General features: G+C 39.7%; 1 protein-coding gene across 8 annotated transcripts in view; it reads left to right on the top strand.

Moving 5' to 3' along the window:
• Positions 1–15,089, top strand: part of Fhos (Formin homology 2 domain containing) — a 202,318-nt gene that overhangs the window by 114,783 nt on the left and 72,446 nt on the right. For all 8 annotated transcript variants that reach the window (XR_012967713.1, XM_076211410.1, XM_076211414.1 and 5 more), the window contains exon 7: positions 3,132–3,241. Coding sequence is in view for 7 of the 8 variants with exons in the window: in XM_076211410.1 (XP_076067525.1) it covers positions 3,132–3,241 (110 nt within the window). In the remaining variant the exon portion in view is untranslated. The remainder of the gene's footprint in view (positions 1–3,131; positions 3,242–15,089) is intronic.

Raw genomic sequence — 15,089 nt, 5'->3', positions numbered from 1 at the left:
ACACACACACACACACACACACACACACACACACACACACACACACACACACACACACACACACACACACACACACACACACGCTAATAATGAGCTCTGAGCTCACTGCCGTAGGGTGGTGTCTGGCTGTCTCGAAAAGAGGCTGCAGCAGATCCGAGGTGAATACACACACACACACACACACACACACACACACACTCGATGGCGCGATGGAAGAGTTCCTGGCGGCGGTCCGGGTTCGAATCCTCCCCAGGGCTGAAATAACTTCAATATCGCTGCGCTGCGAGTTGTTACTCCTATTCCCACGGGCGAGGAGTTGTGTGTGTGTGTATGTGAACGTGTAAGGTCATAGCATTACCCACAGATCCGTCATATATGAGCCCTGAGCTCTCTTCCGCGAGGGAAATAGGTGTCGATCACGAGTCCAACACGTGATCCAAGACCATGGTGAATCACGCACACAGCTTCGAGTGACCTTTAGGAATTAACAACGATTTCCTTATGTTGTAAAAGGAAACAATCAAGAATCGGGTGTAAATGTTGCAATTAAGAATATCCAGGTTATTCAGTAATACTTAAGGAGATTATGAGGTTGAGCGCTATCTGTAAAAGGTAGTGCAGAAGTCGCCTGCTTTTAGGCAAGTAATAAAACTGGATATCAGTTTAGAATATTTAATTACATCAAGACCTTCTCTGACTAGATTGTGTACACATTTTGATTCTGTCATCGTATTCTTACACTCTAACTCAATTTTCTTCGACTTTAGGCTTTGTTTCTGCTTCTACATGTATCTGTAATTTTCCTCTTCAGAAACTAATTCTAACTCTCGTAGTTTAAATCTAGACACTTATGTCTCGATAACAACGAGGGATAGGGCTGTCTTTGGTTATGTAATATACAGATCTACCAAGATTTTACGTTTTATTTATTTATTTATTTTTGTGTCCTACTATCTAATCCTAACTCATGTGTAGAAGTTATATATTTAAAAAAAAATCGTGTTTCTAGCTTGCCGGAAATTTTAGAATTTTGGAAAATCTACCAAGATTTTACGTTTTGTTTTTGTATTCATTTTTTTGTGTCCTACTATCTAATCCTAACTCATGTCTAGAAGTTATATATTAAAAAAAATCGTGTTTCTAGTTTGCCGGATATTTTAGAATTTTGGAAAATCTCTAGAAGTCATCATATCTAACTCCGCCATATCTTAAACAATTCTTCCTGTCAGTTCTTCAAGGGGTCATTACACTGAGCTATTTTTCCTCCAACCTTCGACTAATTGGTGGTACCCCCAACCTCCAGATTTCTTTTACGCCGTAAAATAACTAGGGCAAACTATTTTGATTTCTCAACAAAAATACATAGAATGGAATTTTATATAGTGGAGGACAGTAATTTCCCTTCAGCATATCACATTCCTTCCCGAAAGCTTCGGTCTGCAAATCTGCTCCAGCAGCCGGAGGAAAAATAGCCCAGTGTGATAACGCCTTGAGTTCACTGTGCAGGACCCCCATTGCTAGCCAGCTGTGCTACTCGAGTCCCCTGGGTGAGAGTTAGACGTCCCCACCGGAGCCACAAAACCGTTAACGTTCACAAATTTTCGCCAACGACTCCAGAGTGCGTTGGCTGAAAGTGTGGGTAGTGACTGTAATGAGAAGAGCGTCTTACGGCGCATGCGTATAGAACGCTGACATAAATAGGGATTGTTTATTATTCATGATAAAATGCGTAAATGTAGGCAAATGTCGTTGTTCTGTGGCAGTCGTTAGCATTAACGGTTTTGTGGCGACTCCCATGAGGAAAGCTCCAGTCTACTGGCCTTCATTGGTTATAAGGCTACCAACAGCTTCCTGCTTGGAAGAGTACTGCACCTCTGTCGATTTAGACCCACTCCATATAGGGTACTGACTTCTTCTTCTTCTTCTTCTTCTTCTTCTTCTTCTTCTTCTTCTCCTATTTCGTCTTCTTCTCCTGCTTGTCCCTCTACTTCTTCTCCTTCTACTTCTTCTCCTGCTTCTTCTTCTGTTTCTTCTTCTTCTCCTGTTCATCTTTCTGCTTCTTCTTCTGCTTCTTCTTCTCCCTCTTCATCTTCTTTTCCTTTTGCTTCTTCTTCTTCTTCTCCTCCTTCTGCTTCTCATTCTTCTCTATTTGCTTTTTCTTCTACTTCTACTTCTTCTTCGTCTTCTTCTTCACCTACTTCTCCTTTTTCTTCTCCTTCATCTTCTTCTTCGTCCTCATCGTCCTTTTCTTCGTCTTCTTCTTCGTCTTCTTCTTCGCTTTCTTCGCCTAATTCTCCTTCTTTTTTCCACTTAACCTCGTTATGGATCGAAAAATAGGTTTTATGCATTCAATACTTTACTTACTTAAAAGGCATCCCTACGGACCCGGGTCATGCAACATTGATCTCATGATGAGAGACTAATTTCCACTTAAAGAGAGTAATGATCACTTTTAAATTGTGACATCCCTCCGTTTCTCTGCCTTCCTTCTCTCTTGTACAACATCTGTGACTCCACCTCTTCTGAAGTCCCTAACGCAGGTTATAGTTGAAAAAATATAGATATTGAAGATAGGTGGATAAAAAAAAACATAAATTGGGAAAGATAAATTGATGAATAAATATATAAAGAAATAAACCAATAAATAGATAGAGGAAAGACATCTTCAGGGCTCTCAAGCGTACCTAAGATTTATCAACGACTGAAGACAGCCATGATGTAAACAAAAGCTATCGTATCCTTCCGGATTTTATTGAAGTGGAAATTCAGAGAGCGAAGTGTTAGAATCTCAACGCACCCAAGACAAACATATAATTTTATTTAATGAATTATTATATCTTTATTCATTTACTTACTGGTACTGTTAATTATTTATTTGGTTATTTATTTATGTACTCTTATTATGTCTCGTTTATTTATCTATAAATCTATCTATTTGTTTTGCCCAGTGTTGCTTTTCAGAAGTTCTGATCATGAATGTACGTGTGTGTGTGTGTGTTTGTGTTTCACCGTAGCCTTGGTTCACGTGCTGGACCCGTGACTGACAGCTATTACCCTCCCGGATGGGAGCCCCATAACTGACTGATTCCCTTGTACCCTCCAACTGACGCGGTCTCTTTCTTGTTCTCCAGCTGGACGACGCGACTCTCCAGGTTTACCGCGAGGGCGACTATGGCACCTACCTGGACCTCGAATCGTCTCTGGCCGAGCAAGCCGAAGACATCGACGCCCTTACTGACAGGTAAGTTGGCACCCCGCAAGTCGTGGTAGTTCGTTAAGGTGTTATCACATTGGGTTAATTTTTCCTCCGATTGTTGGAGCAAATTTGCAGATCGCAGCTTTCGGGAAGGAATCTTGACAGTCTGCTTTTTTTTTTTTTTTTTTTTTTTTTTAGTAAAAATAGTTTGCCATAGTGATTTTACGGCAGAAAAAAAATTCTGGAGGTGGGCGGTACCGCCAATTAATCGGAGGTTGGAGGAAGATTAACCCAGTGTGATAACCCCTATAGGCATTCCTAGGCATTGAGCTCGTTTGTCTGACTACTTAGAGCAATTGTACCCAGCTGACCCTCTGATCGGCCAATATCATGGTGTTCGGGAGACGGTTGTCGATCGATGAAAACCCGCTCTCTTTGAGAGAGGTGAAAGAGGTTGAGAGTAGTTCAAGGGTGGAAAGGCGCCCGGCATCTGCAACGTCAGCACGGAAGACTTCATCTCAAACACACTCAGACTCTTCCCTTGTTTCTCCTATATATTCCAGGTCTTTGTTTCAATCGTTCTTTCATATCACCAAATTGATTACCAATATATATATATATATATATATATATGTATATATATATATATATATATATATATACATATACATATATTTGTATATATATATATATATACATATATTTGTATATATATATATATATATGATGAAGGTGGAAAAAGAAGTCACGGGTCTAGTTCCGAGTTACTGAGTTTATTCCTGACCGGTTTCGCTCTATGCTTCTTCAGAGTAACTAGACCCGTGACCTCTTTTTCCACATTCATCAACTTGTCACTATGTACCAGCATATATATATATATATATATATATATATATATATATATTATATATATATATATATATATATATATATATATATATATATATATATAATATATACATATATCCTCGGCAACACTTTCACCCTGGCTGAAGCTTTTAACGTTTTCTTCTTTCCTGATTCCAACCGGTTACAACGCCGTATGAATTCGTTCTTTTGTCATATTAACCATTGCTGTCTTTTCAATTTCTATTCTTTTCGTGTTTCATGCTCGTTTAGGGTACTGACTGCAGATTTTATGTAGTCGACATTTTAGAGACTTTAGTGGCATTCCTACGGATCAGAGTCACTCAGCATTCCATTATAATTGGATACAAATTTCCAGTCAAATTTGAATGCTGATGACTTTTAACTTTCACCCGTCCTAAATCTCAACTTCACCTCTTCCATGGATCATTCCACCTTTTCGGTGTGATATTATCCCCATGGATAGAAGCGCTGGTTATTGATAACGAAATACTTTTTTTTTTTTTTTCGTTTCCTGTCCCTACCTCTTGCATTTGTGTCCGTGGAGCAGTGGGTAGCGTTTGGGTCCCAAACTAACTGACCAAATTCGGACCTTCGGTGATGCCAGATACTTTTATTCCATTTCCATGATGGGCATGAAAGGTGCTTTGACATCGTGTTCTATGTTTTCACCTAATCAGTATAGGTTTAAGACTCCACAACCTTAGTTATTCCAACACACCCTAACACTCAACATAACTCTTACTAAGTCTGATTCAGTCGTGGTAATGTAGTGTTCCACTGGGTATAGTCAGGTTTCCCTTGGTCTGGTAAGACTAAACTCGCATAACGGTCATATTAACATAATTCATATTCAATATATATTAAACGGCTTGTTTACAATCATTGGTAATTATTTTCATTGTAATTTTCTAGTTTACATCAACATCATACACTCGCGCCACCCACAACTTGCCCGCTGCGCTCTTATTTGTAGCGTGACGGTTAAGTGTTGCCACCAAGACATTGTTGGCATTCAAGTGATATATTTCAGGTGAACAAATTATGGCTCTTTGATTGAGTTCTAGAATGATTGATATATGGGCACGAAAAACTGTAAAACTTCAGTAAATGTTGCTTACTTTTACGATTAGGAAAATAATTCTCGTGAAATATGTGAACTGCGAAATAAAAAGGCGGGAAATATGCAATTCTAACGTACACACATTCGAAGCATTAAGAAGATATAACCATATTTTTCACGTTAACAAATGTGTAATACTGTGTATGTAATTATAATTACTTTATTTGCATGGCGAATTCAACACCGATTCATTGCATATTGATCAGTTTTGGCCTATAATTCTTCTTATATCTGTATTCATTCTTAAGCCAATAACTAAACGTTGTGTTGGTATTACTGGAAATTTATGTGTATTCTTTCAGACTTCTGATAGTATTTGAATCATGTCTATTTGGTTTGACATTTTATTATCAGCTTTGGAAATCTTGGAAATGGTAAGGTCAGCTACAATAACATTCCGATCAAGGTTGGGGAAATCATAATGTCGACATTCCTCTCACATTTTTTTTTTCTTCTTATTCGTTGGTTCATGGCCGCACATGATCTCTTGATGGCTGCTATTAAACTTTGTTTCCAATCTAACCATAACTTTGTCCAAAGAGCAGCAGTATATATATATATCCCGTGATGTGAATTTGTCGCCCTCGACTTTGCTGTTTGTAACTTTCACCTATTTGGGCTCGTTGAGGCGTGTTGACATTTTGAAGGCTTCTTCCATGGAATCACAGTTTCTATGAAAAGCGCTCTGCGTCAGTGACAAAGTATACTATACTCTCTATTGTTACTTATTTATTTGTTTGCTTGCTTGATTGATTATTTGTTTCTCAATTGCTGAGTATACTGTTCAGTTTTTATTATTATTATTATTATTATTATTATTATTATTATCATTATTAATATTATTATTATTATTATTATTATTATTATTATTATTATTAATAATAATAATAATGCTTCTCACCTTCTTCATTGACCTCTATTGGAGTCCGCCACAGACTAGTAAAATTTCCAAGCGGTAACCAGAATAAATATGAGTCAAATATAGGCATCAAAGAATCAATAAAATTATATTGAAGGCCCATCAATATTCCCAGCCCTTTCAGACACACTTTCCAAATATAAAAGTGATAATAATAAATATGGTTTAAATCGCCTATTTGTATAAATCTCTGTGTTCTTTGTTAAGGTCAGGGAAACTCTAACAATCGTTGCTGATTCTATATTAAATGCGTTTATTGCCCGTCGTTGACCCGTCATTGTGTTACACTTATATGATTTCGGAATCAAAACAATTGGTTTTTCATTTGTCTGAATGTCAAGGCTAGGGCATCTGTGTCGATGTGTCATGGATTGCCAAGCTTAAATGATGTCTAGATTTTTTTTTACTCTAAATATAAAACTAACTTTTCATCTGCTGTTGACAATTTCTCGTTAAACACAATGTCGGCAATTATTTTTGTTCAACTTTTTAAACGTCTGTGTACAAATCAATGTCAGGAACAGCCTTGAAGACGACTTTTAGATTGTTTTCACGAGAGTTTATTTTTTCCACTTTCACGAAGGGTTCCAACATGAACTTGCCGAACTTTGAAAGCTCTCCCGGGTGTTGCCATGTCGATGTGATAAATTAAAAATGTAACCGACTTTATGTTGTTCTGTTCTTGGCCGTACCTGTGGTTTCAGAACGTCAGTTATGTTGACATGAAGATAGTCTTTGATTTATAAAGAAAGGTTTGCTTGCTTTTGAAATGAGTTTCTGTTATCAGAAGGAATTTACTTTACACCTGATATAATGGTGACAACACGGTAGTTTTTTCTAGATCTTTGAGTAGATATATAAACGACTAGATTAAAAATGTAACCGACTTTATGTTGTTCTGTTCTTGGCCGTACTAGTGGTTTCAAAACGTCAGTTATGTTTACACGAAATAGTCTTTGATGTATAAAGGTTTGCTTGCTTTTGAAATGAGTTTCTGTTATCAGAAAGAATTTACTTTACACCTGATATAATGGTGACAACACGGTATTTTTTCTAGATCTTTGAGTAGATATATAAACGACTAAAGAATCAGCAAAATTGCCCAGAAAATCAACTTGTCAGTATGTGGATTTATCTCATGGCATTTATGTAATTGATCATAAGGATAAGAGCTAAACTTATGGAGTCCTGTCTTTTTCTCTCCAACTAACAGTCTTAGTTATGAATTATAGTTTTAGCTTAAGCAATATAAACTTCTAAGTTATTCCATGAACTGATGCACTTATATGTGAAAATGTGTTTCTTGGTATCGTTTGTATTTTTATTTGTTTCTATAACCTCGTGACTTTCCTGTTCTAAACCAAGAGATATCTCAATTTTGTCTATTCCCATTGATGACCTGAACACTATCAAGTCACCCCTTTCTCCTCTTCCTTTCGATGATGACACAGTGTGTGTGTGTGTGTGTGTGTGTGTGTGTGTGTGTGTGTGTGTGTGTGTGTGTGTGTGTGTGTGTGTGTGTGTGTGTGTGTGTGTGTGTGTGTGGGCGCGCGCGCGTAAGAAAGTAGACTAAAGATTCGTGTTCTGCTACTCAGGATTAAAGTAACCTCAAATTTGCACTCTGGAAAAAATCTCTATTCACCTTGGCTCATGTCTTCGTAGCAACCTAAAAACAGCTGATTCGTCGCTAGATTTTGACTTTATTAATATTGACAGAATTTGCAAAGGCCGGCATAAGATGAGAAGGAAAGAAATGTGGTGGATGGTAGTGGAATGGATAAGAGTGGGTGCGTGCCTTTGACTAAGCTACCTCCCATATAAGGGGGAAAAAGCCCTTGGTGTAAAGAATAGAGTAGAATAATTACATCGTTTTTTGAGTGGTAGAGTTTATCCCAAAGAAGATCAAAGAAAATGTTACCTTCGTTCTCCATAGAAAATGGAGTAATTTGCTTTCTTCTCTCGACTTTCGTTGCATAACTATTTATGTAAATTTTATTTATCTGTATTGGGCAGAGACTAGGAATTTAAGGGAGGCAGAAAAGTAGAGTTTAAATGTGTTTGGGATGAAGTGTTTAATGATTATTATGTGTGTTACGAGGATGAATAGAGAAAAATGAAGAGGAGAAGCGAAGAACCGGGGTGGAAAGAGGTACAGTAATGGTCGGGTTGATGAAGTACTGGGATGGTGTGAGCACATAAAAGAATGAGTGAAGAAAGATTAGCAAAAAGGGGGTAGAAGGCAGTGGTGGAAGTAATGAACTAGGGGCGAAAAGGACCATGGGATAGCAAGAGAGGTGTGTGAGTAGAGGGATGGTTGTTAATGTATGATAATTTGACTTGGCCCGAAGGGATTCCTTCTTGTTTTCTCTGTGTTTTTGTGAGTGGATAAGGGTGAGGACCGCCATGTACTGAAACAGAGTGTGCAAACTAACCTTAGCTGCCCGGCTGTGTTGTGAAGGTGCTGTGTCTTGTTGCATTTACTTCTGGCCTGAGCAGTGGGCGGGAGACAGGGATGGTCTCTCATTCACAAGGAGCCAAGTTAGAAAAGGGAAAATAAACGAGTTTTGGGTGGTTGCAAGCCGTGGTTGGCTACCTCCCTTTAAAGGTGGAAAGCGCCTTAGGTACATATATATATGTACGTATGTATTGTTCATCTTAATACCTGGTGCCCTTGCCTGTTCCATATAAGCTTAAGCACGAAATTAGGTGGCAAAAAACATAGTTGGCAGACATTTACTATTGTTTTGAGTAGTTAGGGGGGAGACAGAACAGGTAGCAAGGTTATTCCAGACGTGTAGGGGTGTTTCACCAAACAAGAAAAAACAACATAACCTCTGACTTATTCGTATTTGAACTTCCTGGTCGTAATGTCACAATAACACACATTCGTCTGTTATAATAATAATTCTCGTATGATACGTGATGACTCCTTTCGTGGAAAACACGATATCCATATACTGTGGTGAGTAAAATCACCGCAGCGTATCTAAATACAACACGTTGCACGTGTAAGGGCGAAGTGGGAGATGTTATTAACATCATTTTGAAACTTAAACACACGAACTCTGTCTGCTAGGAGTGTCGCACAAATGAAACCGGATGGGTTGGGTCACGTTTGGAAGTGACATATGAAGATGGTTGTGACAGGGAAAGCTTAGATACATAAATCATCATCGTGGAAGACAGTCCCAAGAGATATCAGGAGCAGTTAAGGGGTAGGAAGCAGGTAGGAGAGTGGGGAGGGGATGAGGTGTCGAAGAAGGAATTTGGAGGAACAACGGGAAGGAAAGATACGTTTTAAACGAGAATCAGAGGGTGGACGAGGAAGTTCCAGTGTATGACCGGCTTCCACCGACTTGTATCGAAAGCAGCCTTGACCTCGTCTGCATTTGTCGGAAACCCATTTACCAGCATTCGTATTGGTGTCATATGTGCCCACGCATGTTTGTGAGTGCGCGCGTGTGTGTAAGGTGTATATATGTATTTATATATCTAAATTAATATGAAAAAAATATTCCGTGCCCTGTGGAGTGTTCATGAATATTTAGATCGTAGGATTCCTGTGAGGATTCTTGATTATTTGGTTTGTATTCTGGAACAGAGAGTAATGAAGTGTAAAGGAGGCGTGTTCAGCTTCTTGTTAATTCAGGAATGAGGCAAAGTTGCGTCCTCGCGCTAAAGCTTTTGAACACCTACGTGGACTAAATATTGGTCAATGTTGCCGATCAATGTCATTGTTGAGGATTCGTTGGCAACACCAAGGATAGTGACCTTGCCTTTGCAATGCTCCACTTCTTCTTGCGAGGTCGTTGGAGGTCCCGGTTGCATCCTTCGGACATGGAGAAACGAGTCTTCTGGGACTCTACGTCCCGTGGACTTAAGCCAAGGTGCGTTTAGAGGATTACTGGACGACACAGTTCAGTCTGTCCATGCATATGGCAAGGAGATTAAAGGTCTTGGAAAGCTTCATATAGATTTGTTTCGTAGTGTTTTAACAGTGCTGGGTCATGCCAGGAAGTTATCCAAATAATTAACATTTTTAACATTGCCTTTGGTGTTATGAACCCGCTCAACCAGAGTATACGACTTTGTCGACATTTATACAAGAGATCTAAGATCCGAATTTTCACGACTATGGTGCTCCCTGTCTTTCTGTACGGATGTGAGACACGGACACTGAACGTTAACTTGAAGAGACATCTCGACGTCTTTGGTACCAAATGTCTTTGGAGAATCATGCGGGGTCGACAGAACGACTGTGCATCAAACTGGAGACTTCCGTAAGATGTAGTCTAGGCCTGTTACGAACTTAATTGGCGAACGTCAATTCCGATCTTGCTGAGAATGGGGAGGGTGCCTGCATGGGAAGTTGATCGGAGGAATCGTGAAGATTGGGGACGGCATGTGAGTGAAGTGACGTGCCTCCCGTCGTATGTTCCTAATTGATGGTTGATATGCACACACACACACACACACACACACACACACACACACACACACACACACACACACACACACACACACCAAAAATGCTTTTTCCCCCTTATTAGGGGGATAGCCAGCCAAGGCATGCGGCCGTCCTCCATCTATCATGCAAACATGTCCATGCAACACCCATTAGATTTTCCTAATGTCTAAGCTCCTTGATTATATTATGAATGGTCATACCTCTCCCCGCCTGTTGACTGTGTTAGAGACAATGCAGCAAATCACAACGTATATATACATATATATATATATATATATATATATATATACATATATATATATATATATATATATATATATATATATATATATATATATATATATCGCAGGTTCGAGTCCTTGGCTGTACCACGTTTCAACTTTGCATGTTGACCTCGAGTCTCTCGATGTTGATGGCTTTGAATTAAAGTGAATTGTGATTGATAAAAATGTATATATGTTCACTGGGACCCATTCAGTGTTGTATAATATATATATATATATATATATATATATATATATATATATATATATATATATATATATATATATATGCATGCGCGTGTATACGATAAATGCATGAAAACCTTTGAAATAAAGAGATTAATCATACAGGTTCAATCATATAGTGGGAAGTTTCGTTATTCTGCTCTGTTCCAAGCATAAAGTAAGAGATATATTTAACTGGCAACAAATTGTTTGCTCGTTGGGTACTGGGTCACAAGGCAGGTTTGTGGAGTTAGTGGGTGAGTGAGGGTGTGGAGGCGAAGGACAAAGGACGGTTGGTTGAGGCAGACGACGGGACGAGATGGTCGCGATGTCGTCTGAATGAGTGCGGGAGGGAGGGAGAGAGTAATCAAGAGGCTTGCGTCAGGTACGCTTCGCCATCGTCACTTGCTTCTTCAGCGCATGCGCATACAGATTGTAAACATGATTGTAAACTTTGGCAAGAAATGTCCTAATTTGATCATTTTAATTAATTGACAACGGTGTGAGTGTTACCTTCACTCCGGTCTACCTGTCTTGTTTGTTTATTCATGAAGTCCCAAGTGGCTTCAAATCAGGTTGTCATTTCCTCGAAGTGGGTTAGATAGATAAATAATCTTGATTCAATGCCGCCCAGTCCAGCTAGGATCAGTCAAGCAGAAATAAGATCCTTGCTCAACAAATCCTTGATCCAGCTATAATCATAATGGTCAGTGTGCGAGTGTGTGTGTGTGTATGTTTATCTAATTGTAATATATGGGACTGGTGTAGTCTTCATGAGGTACCGTCTGTGTGTGTGTGTATAATTATCTAATTGTAATATATGGGTCTGGAGCTGTATTCATAAGGCCCGTTTGTGTGTGTGAAGTTCATACCCAACAGGCATGTGAATCTCCGCAGTCCGCACCCATTGCCTCTGCCCACGCTCTTAGATTCAAATGCCCACCCCCCACTCCCCTACAAGCTGCAACACGCTTGTCGCCCTTGGAAGCACTTCCACACCCATCCGCACGCACACCCATTCACTCGCGTGTCTTGTGCAAGACTGCCATGCAGAATGCACACCCACATTTAATTCGTGCTGCCTTCCAGTCACCCTCGCTAATGCTCGTCCACATTATCCTACGTGCTGGCAGTATTGTTAGTTTATATTTTATTTTCGCGGGAATTCGTTACATGTGCAGATTTCGTTCGATTTCTGTTCTCTCTCTCTCTCTCTCTCTCTCTCTCTCTCTCTCTCTCTCTCTCTCTCTCTCTCTCTCTCTCTCTCTCTCTCTCTCTCTCTCTCTCTCTCTCTCTCTCCTCTTTTCACTCGTCGTTTATCCTACGCTTGTAGTTGTAATAATATGTGAGCAGAAAACTTATGTTAGCCTCTTCTAGCCAGTTCAGTTTCTACTTCATTCATCCTGTTGTCTTTTACGATCGAATTACCCACAGTGCAATTGTCCGATAGTAAATTTTCTTCATACACATTTATATATTTTTTTACGTCCCCAAGGACACAGATGACTTCCTTATTCTCTCCCTTCCGGTCCGTTGAATTTCTCTCTCTATTTTATTTCTTCCACTCTTGTTTTCGTCAGCAACAGACTTTTTTCTCTGTTTATGTTCTCATATATTTTTCTTCTGTTTATTTTTTCTCAAAAATATGAGCTCTGTCATTAAATATTAAAACCCAACAATTGCAAATACTTTGCCCCTACCTCACTGTTATTTATTTATTTGTTTATTTTCGTTTGCTTTTGACGCCTTCTTGTTGATTTCCTGCTCCATATTGAGATATGTCCTCTGATAATGCCGTTCACTCCTTCCATGGATTTAATTTTGGCAGACGTGTTGCCTTCTCTATTCTAATGTGATTCACCTTTGTCTTGGATCACGTGTTGGACTCGTGGTCGACAGCTATTTCCCTCCCGTAAGAGAGCTCAGAACTCACATATGACCGACCTATGGGTAATGCTGTGACCTTACACGCACACACACACCCAACTCCCCGCCCACAAGAGTTGGTTAACATCCCCCAGCGCAGCGATACTGAAATTATTTCAGCCCTGGGCTGCCTTGGCTGGATTCGAACCCGGACCCCCGTAGTGGCAGGCGGGAACTCTACCACTGCACCACGAGTCGTGTGTGTGTGTGTGTGTGTGTGTGTGTGTGTGTGTGTGTGGTCAGTTTGGGCACTTTTGATCTTTCTTGGAATCTTCTGAATGCACAACATAAATGGAAAAAGAACCACCTTCAAACCTACTTATCTCTGTTCTAATCTAGTCTTCTATGAGCCAACTCGACCACACTTCCCTTGTTAGCAGGTTATCTTAAGTACTAAATCATCGTTATCATATTATGGTACTCTTTCATGATACTTCTATTGATGTCAGTGATAATTGATAATATTATTTCTGTTGTGTGGAGTTGGAGCATACGAAATTGTGAAAAAATATGTGATAATATTGACATTGATGGCAGCAGTAATTGATTATAATATTCATATCTGATGTACGGAGTAAGAGCACAAGAAAACGTGGAAAAAATGCTGAGGGGAATTTCAGCAGCAATGTGGCGATCGACTGTGTTTTTTCTTACCCGCCTCTCTGCGCGTCTTATATGTCGAGAGAAAAAGAGAAAAAAAAATGTAGAAGAAACAACAGTAACAACAACAACAACTCAAGGTAAACTGCCATGGCATATGTCAAGCCCCGAGGCAGTCGAGGGTTGTGTGTGTGGCCATAGCATGTTACAATTGGTAGAGGCGGAAGAACATTGTTTTACAATCGTCGACACCACATGTTTCCAGAACGCGGCGACAGCACCTAATTGGTTGATATACGTTTCTTGGAAAAAAGGGAGCAACTGTCACAAATTGTCGACACGACGCAACTACCAGATATAAAGACGTAATAATAAATTCAGGCAGCGATTTGATTTACATTCCAAATGGCAACTTAATTCTCTTCTTTTGCCCAGCAACAGCTCCATGTTCCCGATATATTGAGTGTAATTCCTTCTGGCCATATCTGTCTTACCGTAGGTGGGGGTTCCTTAATCTGTATAGTTATTTACTGCTCAAGGACATTGAAACGAAACGTTTTCGTATACTCGATGAACAGTATCAAAACAGCATTACAGTTATTCTGAAATCTCTTCAATTTGAGTTGCCACGATTCTTATTACGTCATTGGTCCACACAGTCATACACCTTTTTGTAATCTAGTTGATTTTTTCCAAGAACACTAGCCCATTCTGAGTTGATTTTCACCCCAGTGCCTCCGTATCCAGTATGCCTCAAAATGTATTCTTCATCTGAAATGTTTTGTACTTACATATACCAAGGGGTTTTTCCCCCTTACAAGGGAGGTAGCCAGAATCAAATGGCATAATTCCACTCCCACCCATTCCATCCCTAAATGCTCCACTCCCCTCCACCCTCCTCTCTCCCTCTCTCTCATCTTGGCTCCTCCTGGATGACGGGTCATCCATGTTTTGTACCGTCATGTCATATTTTATACTGTCGTTAAATCCAACGGAGCGCGTCAAGAAAATGGCGGTCATCAGTTTGAACATTTGCGAACACGCAGTGGGGACTAGACTAGGGGTGAAAATAGTAATCTTTTCTTTCATTTCAAACTGGTGACCACCTTTCAGCTACAGCCAAAAGTACGACCGAATGAATTCAACAGTAAAAAAAAAAAAAAAGAAGAAAAAAAAAAAAATCGGACACCCTGTATTAGAATTGGAATTAATAGCCTCTGTAGCATTCAACATCTGAATGCACACTATCTATATACCATGGGTTTTCCCCCTTTATGAGAGGTAGCCAAGTCAAATGCACGCACCCATCCCTTTATCCCGCCCACTGCCCTGGGTCAGAGGCAATGCAGTAAGACACAGTACATCCACAGTAAACCCGACTCACTTAATCAGCGACCCCACCTCTCCGTCCACTCATGCGGAAAATAGAGAAGACGGGGAGAAGTCCCATCGGACTGCGTCAAAGTGAATGCGCACTAGATGGAGAAAAGTCGTCAGGATTT

Source organism: Oratosquilla oratoria, chromosome 28 (genome assembly GCF_046742065.1).
Source record: "Oratosquilla oratoria isolate Oo_2021 chromosome 28, ASM4674206v1, whole genome shotgun sequence".
Lineage (NCBI taxonomy): Eukaryota > Metazoa > Arthropoda > Malacostraca > Stomatopoda > Squillidae > Oratosquilla > Oratosquilla oratoria.
This window is presented reverse-complemented; position numbering and strand designations above follow the sequence as displayed.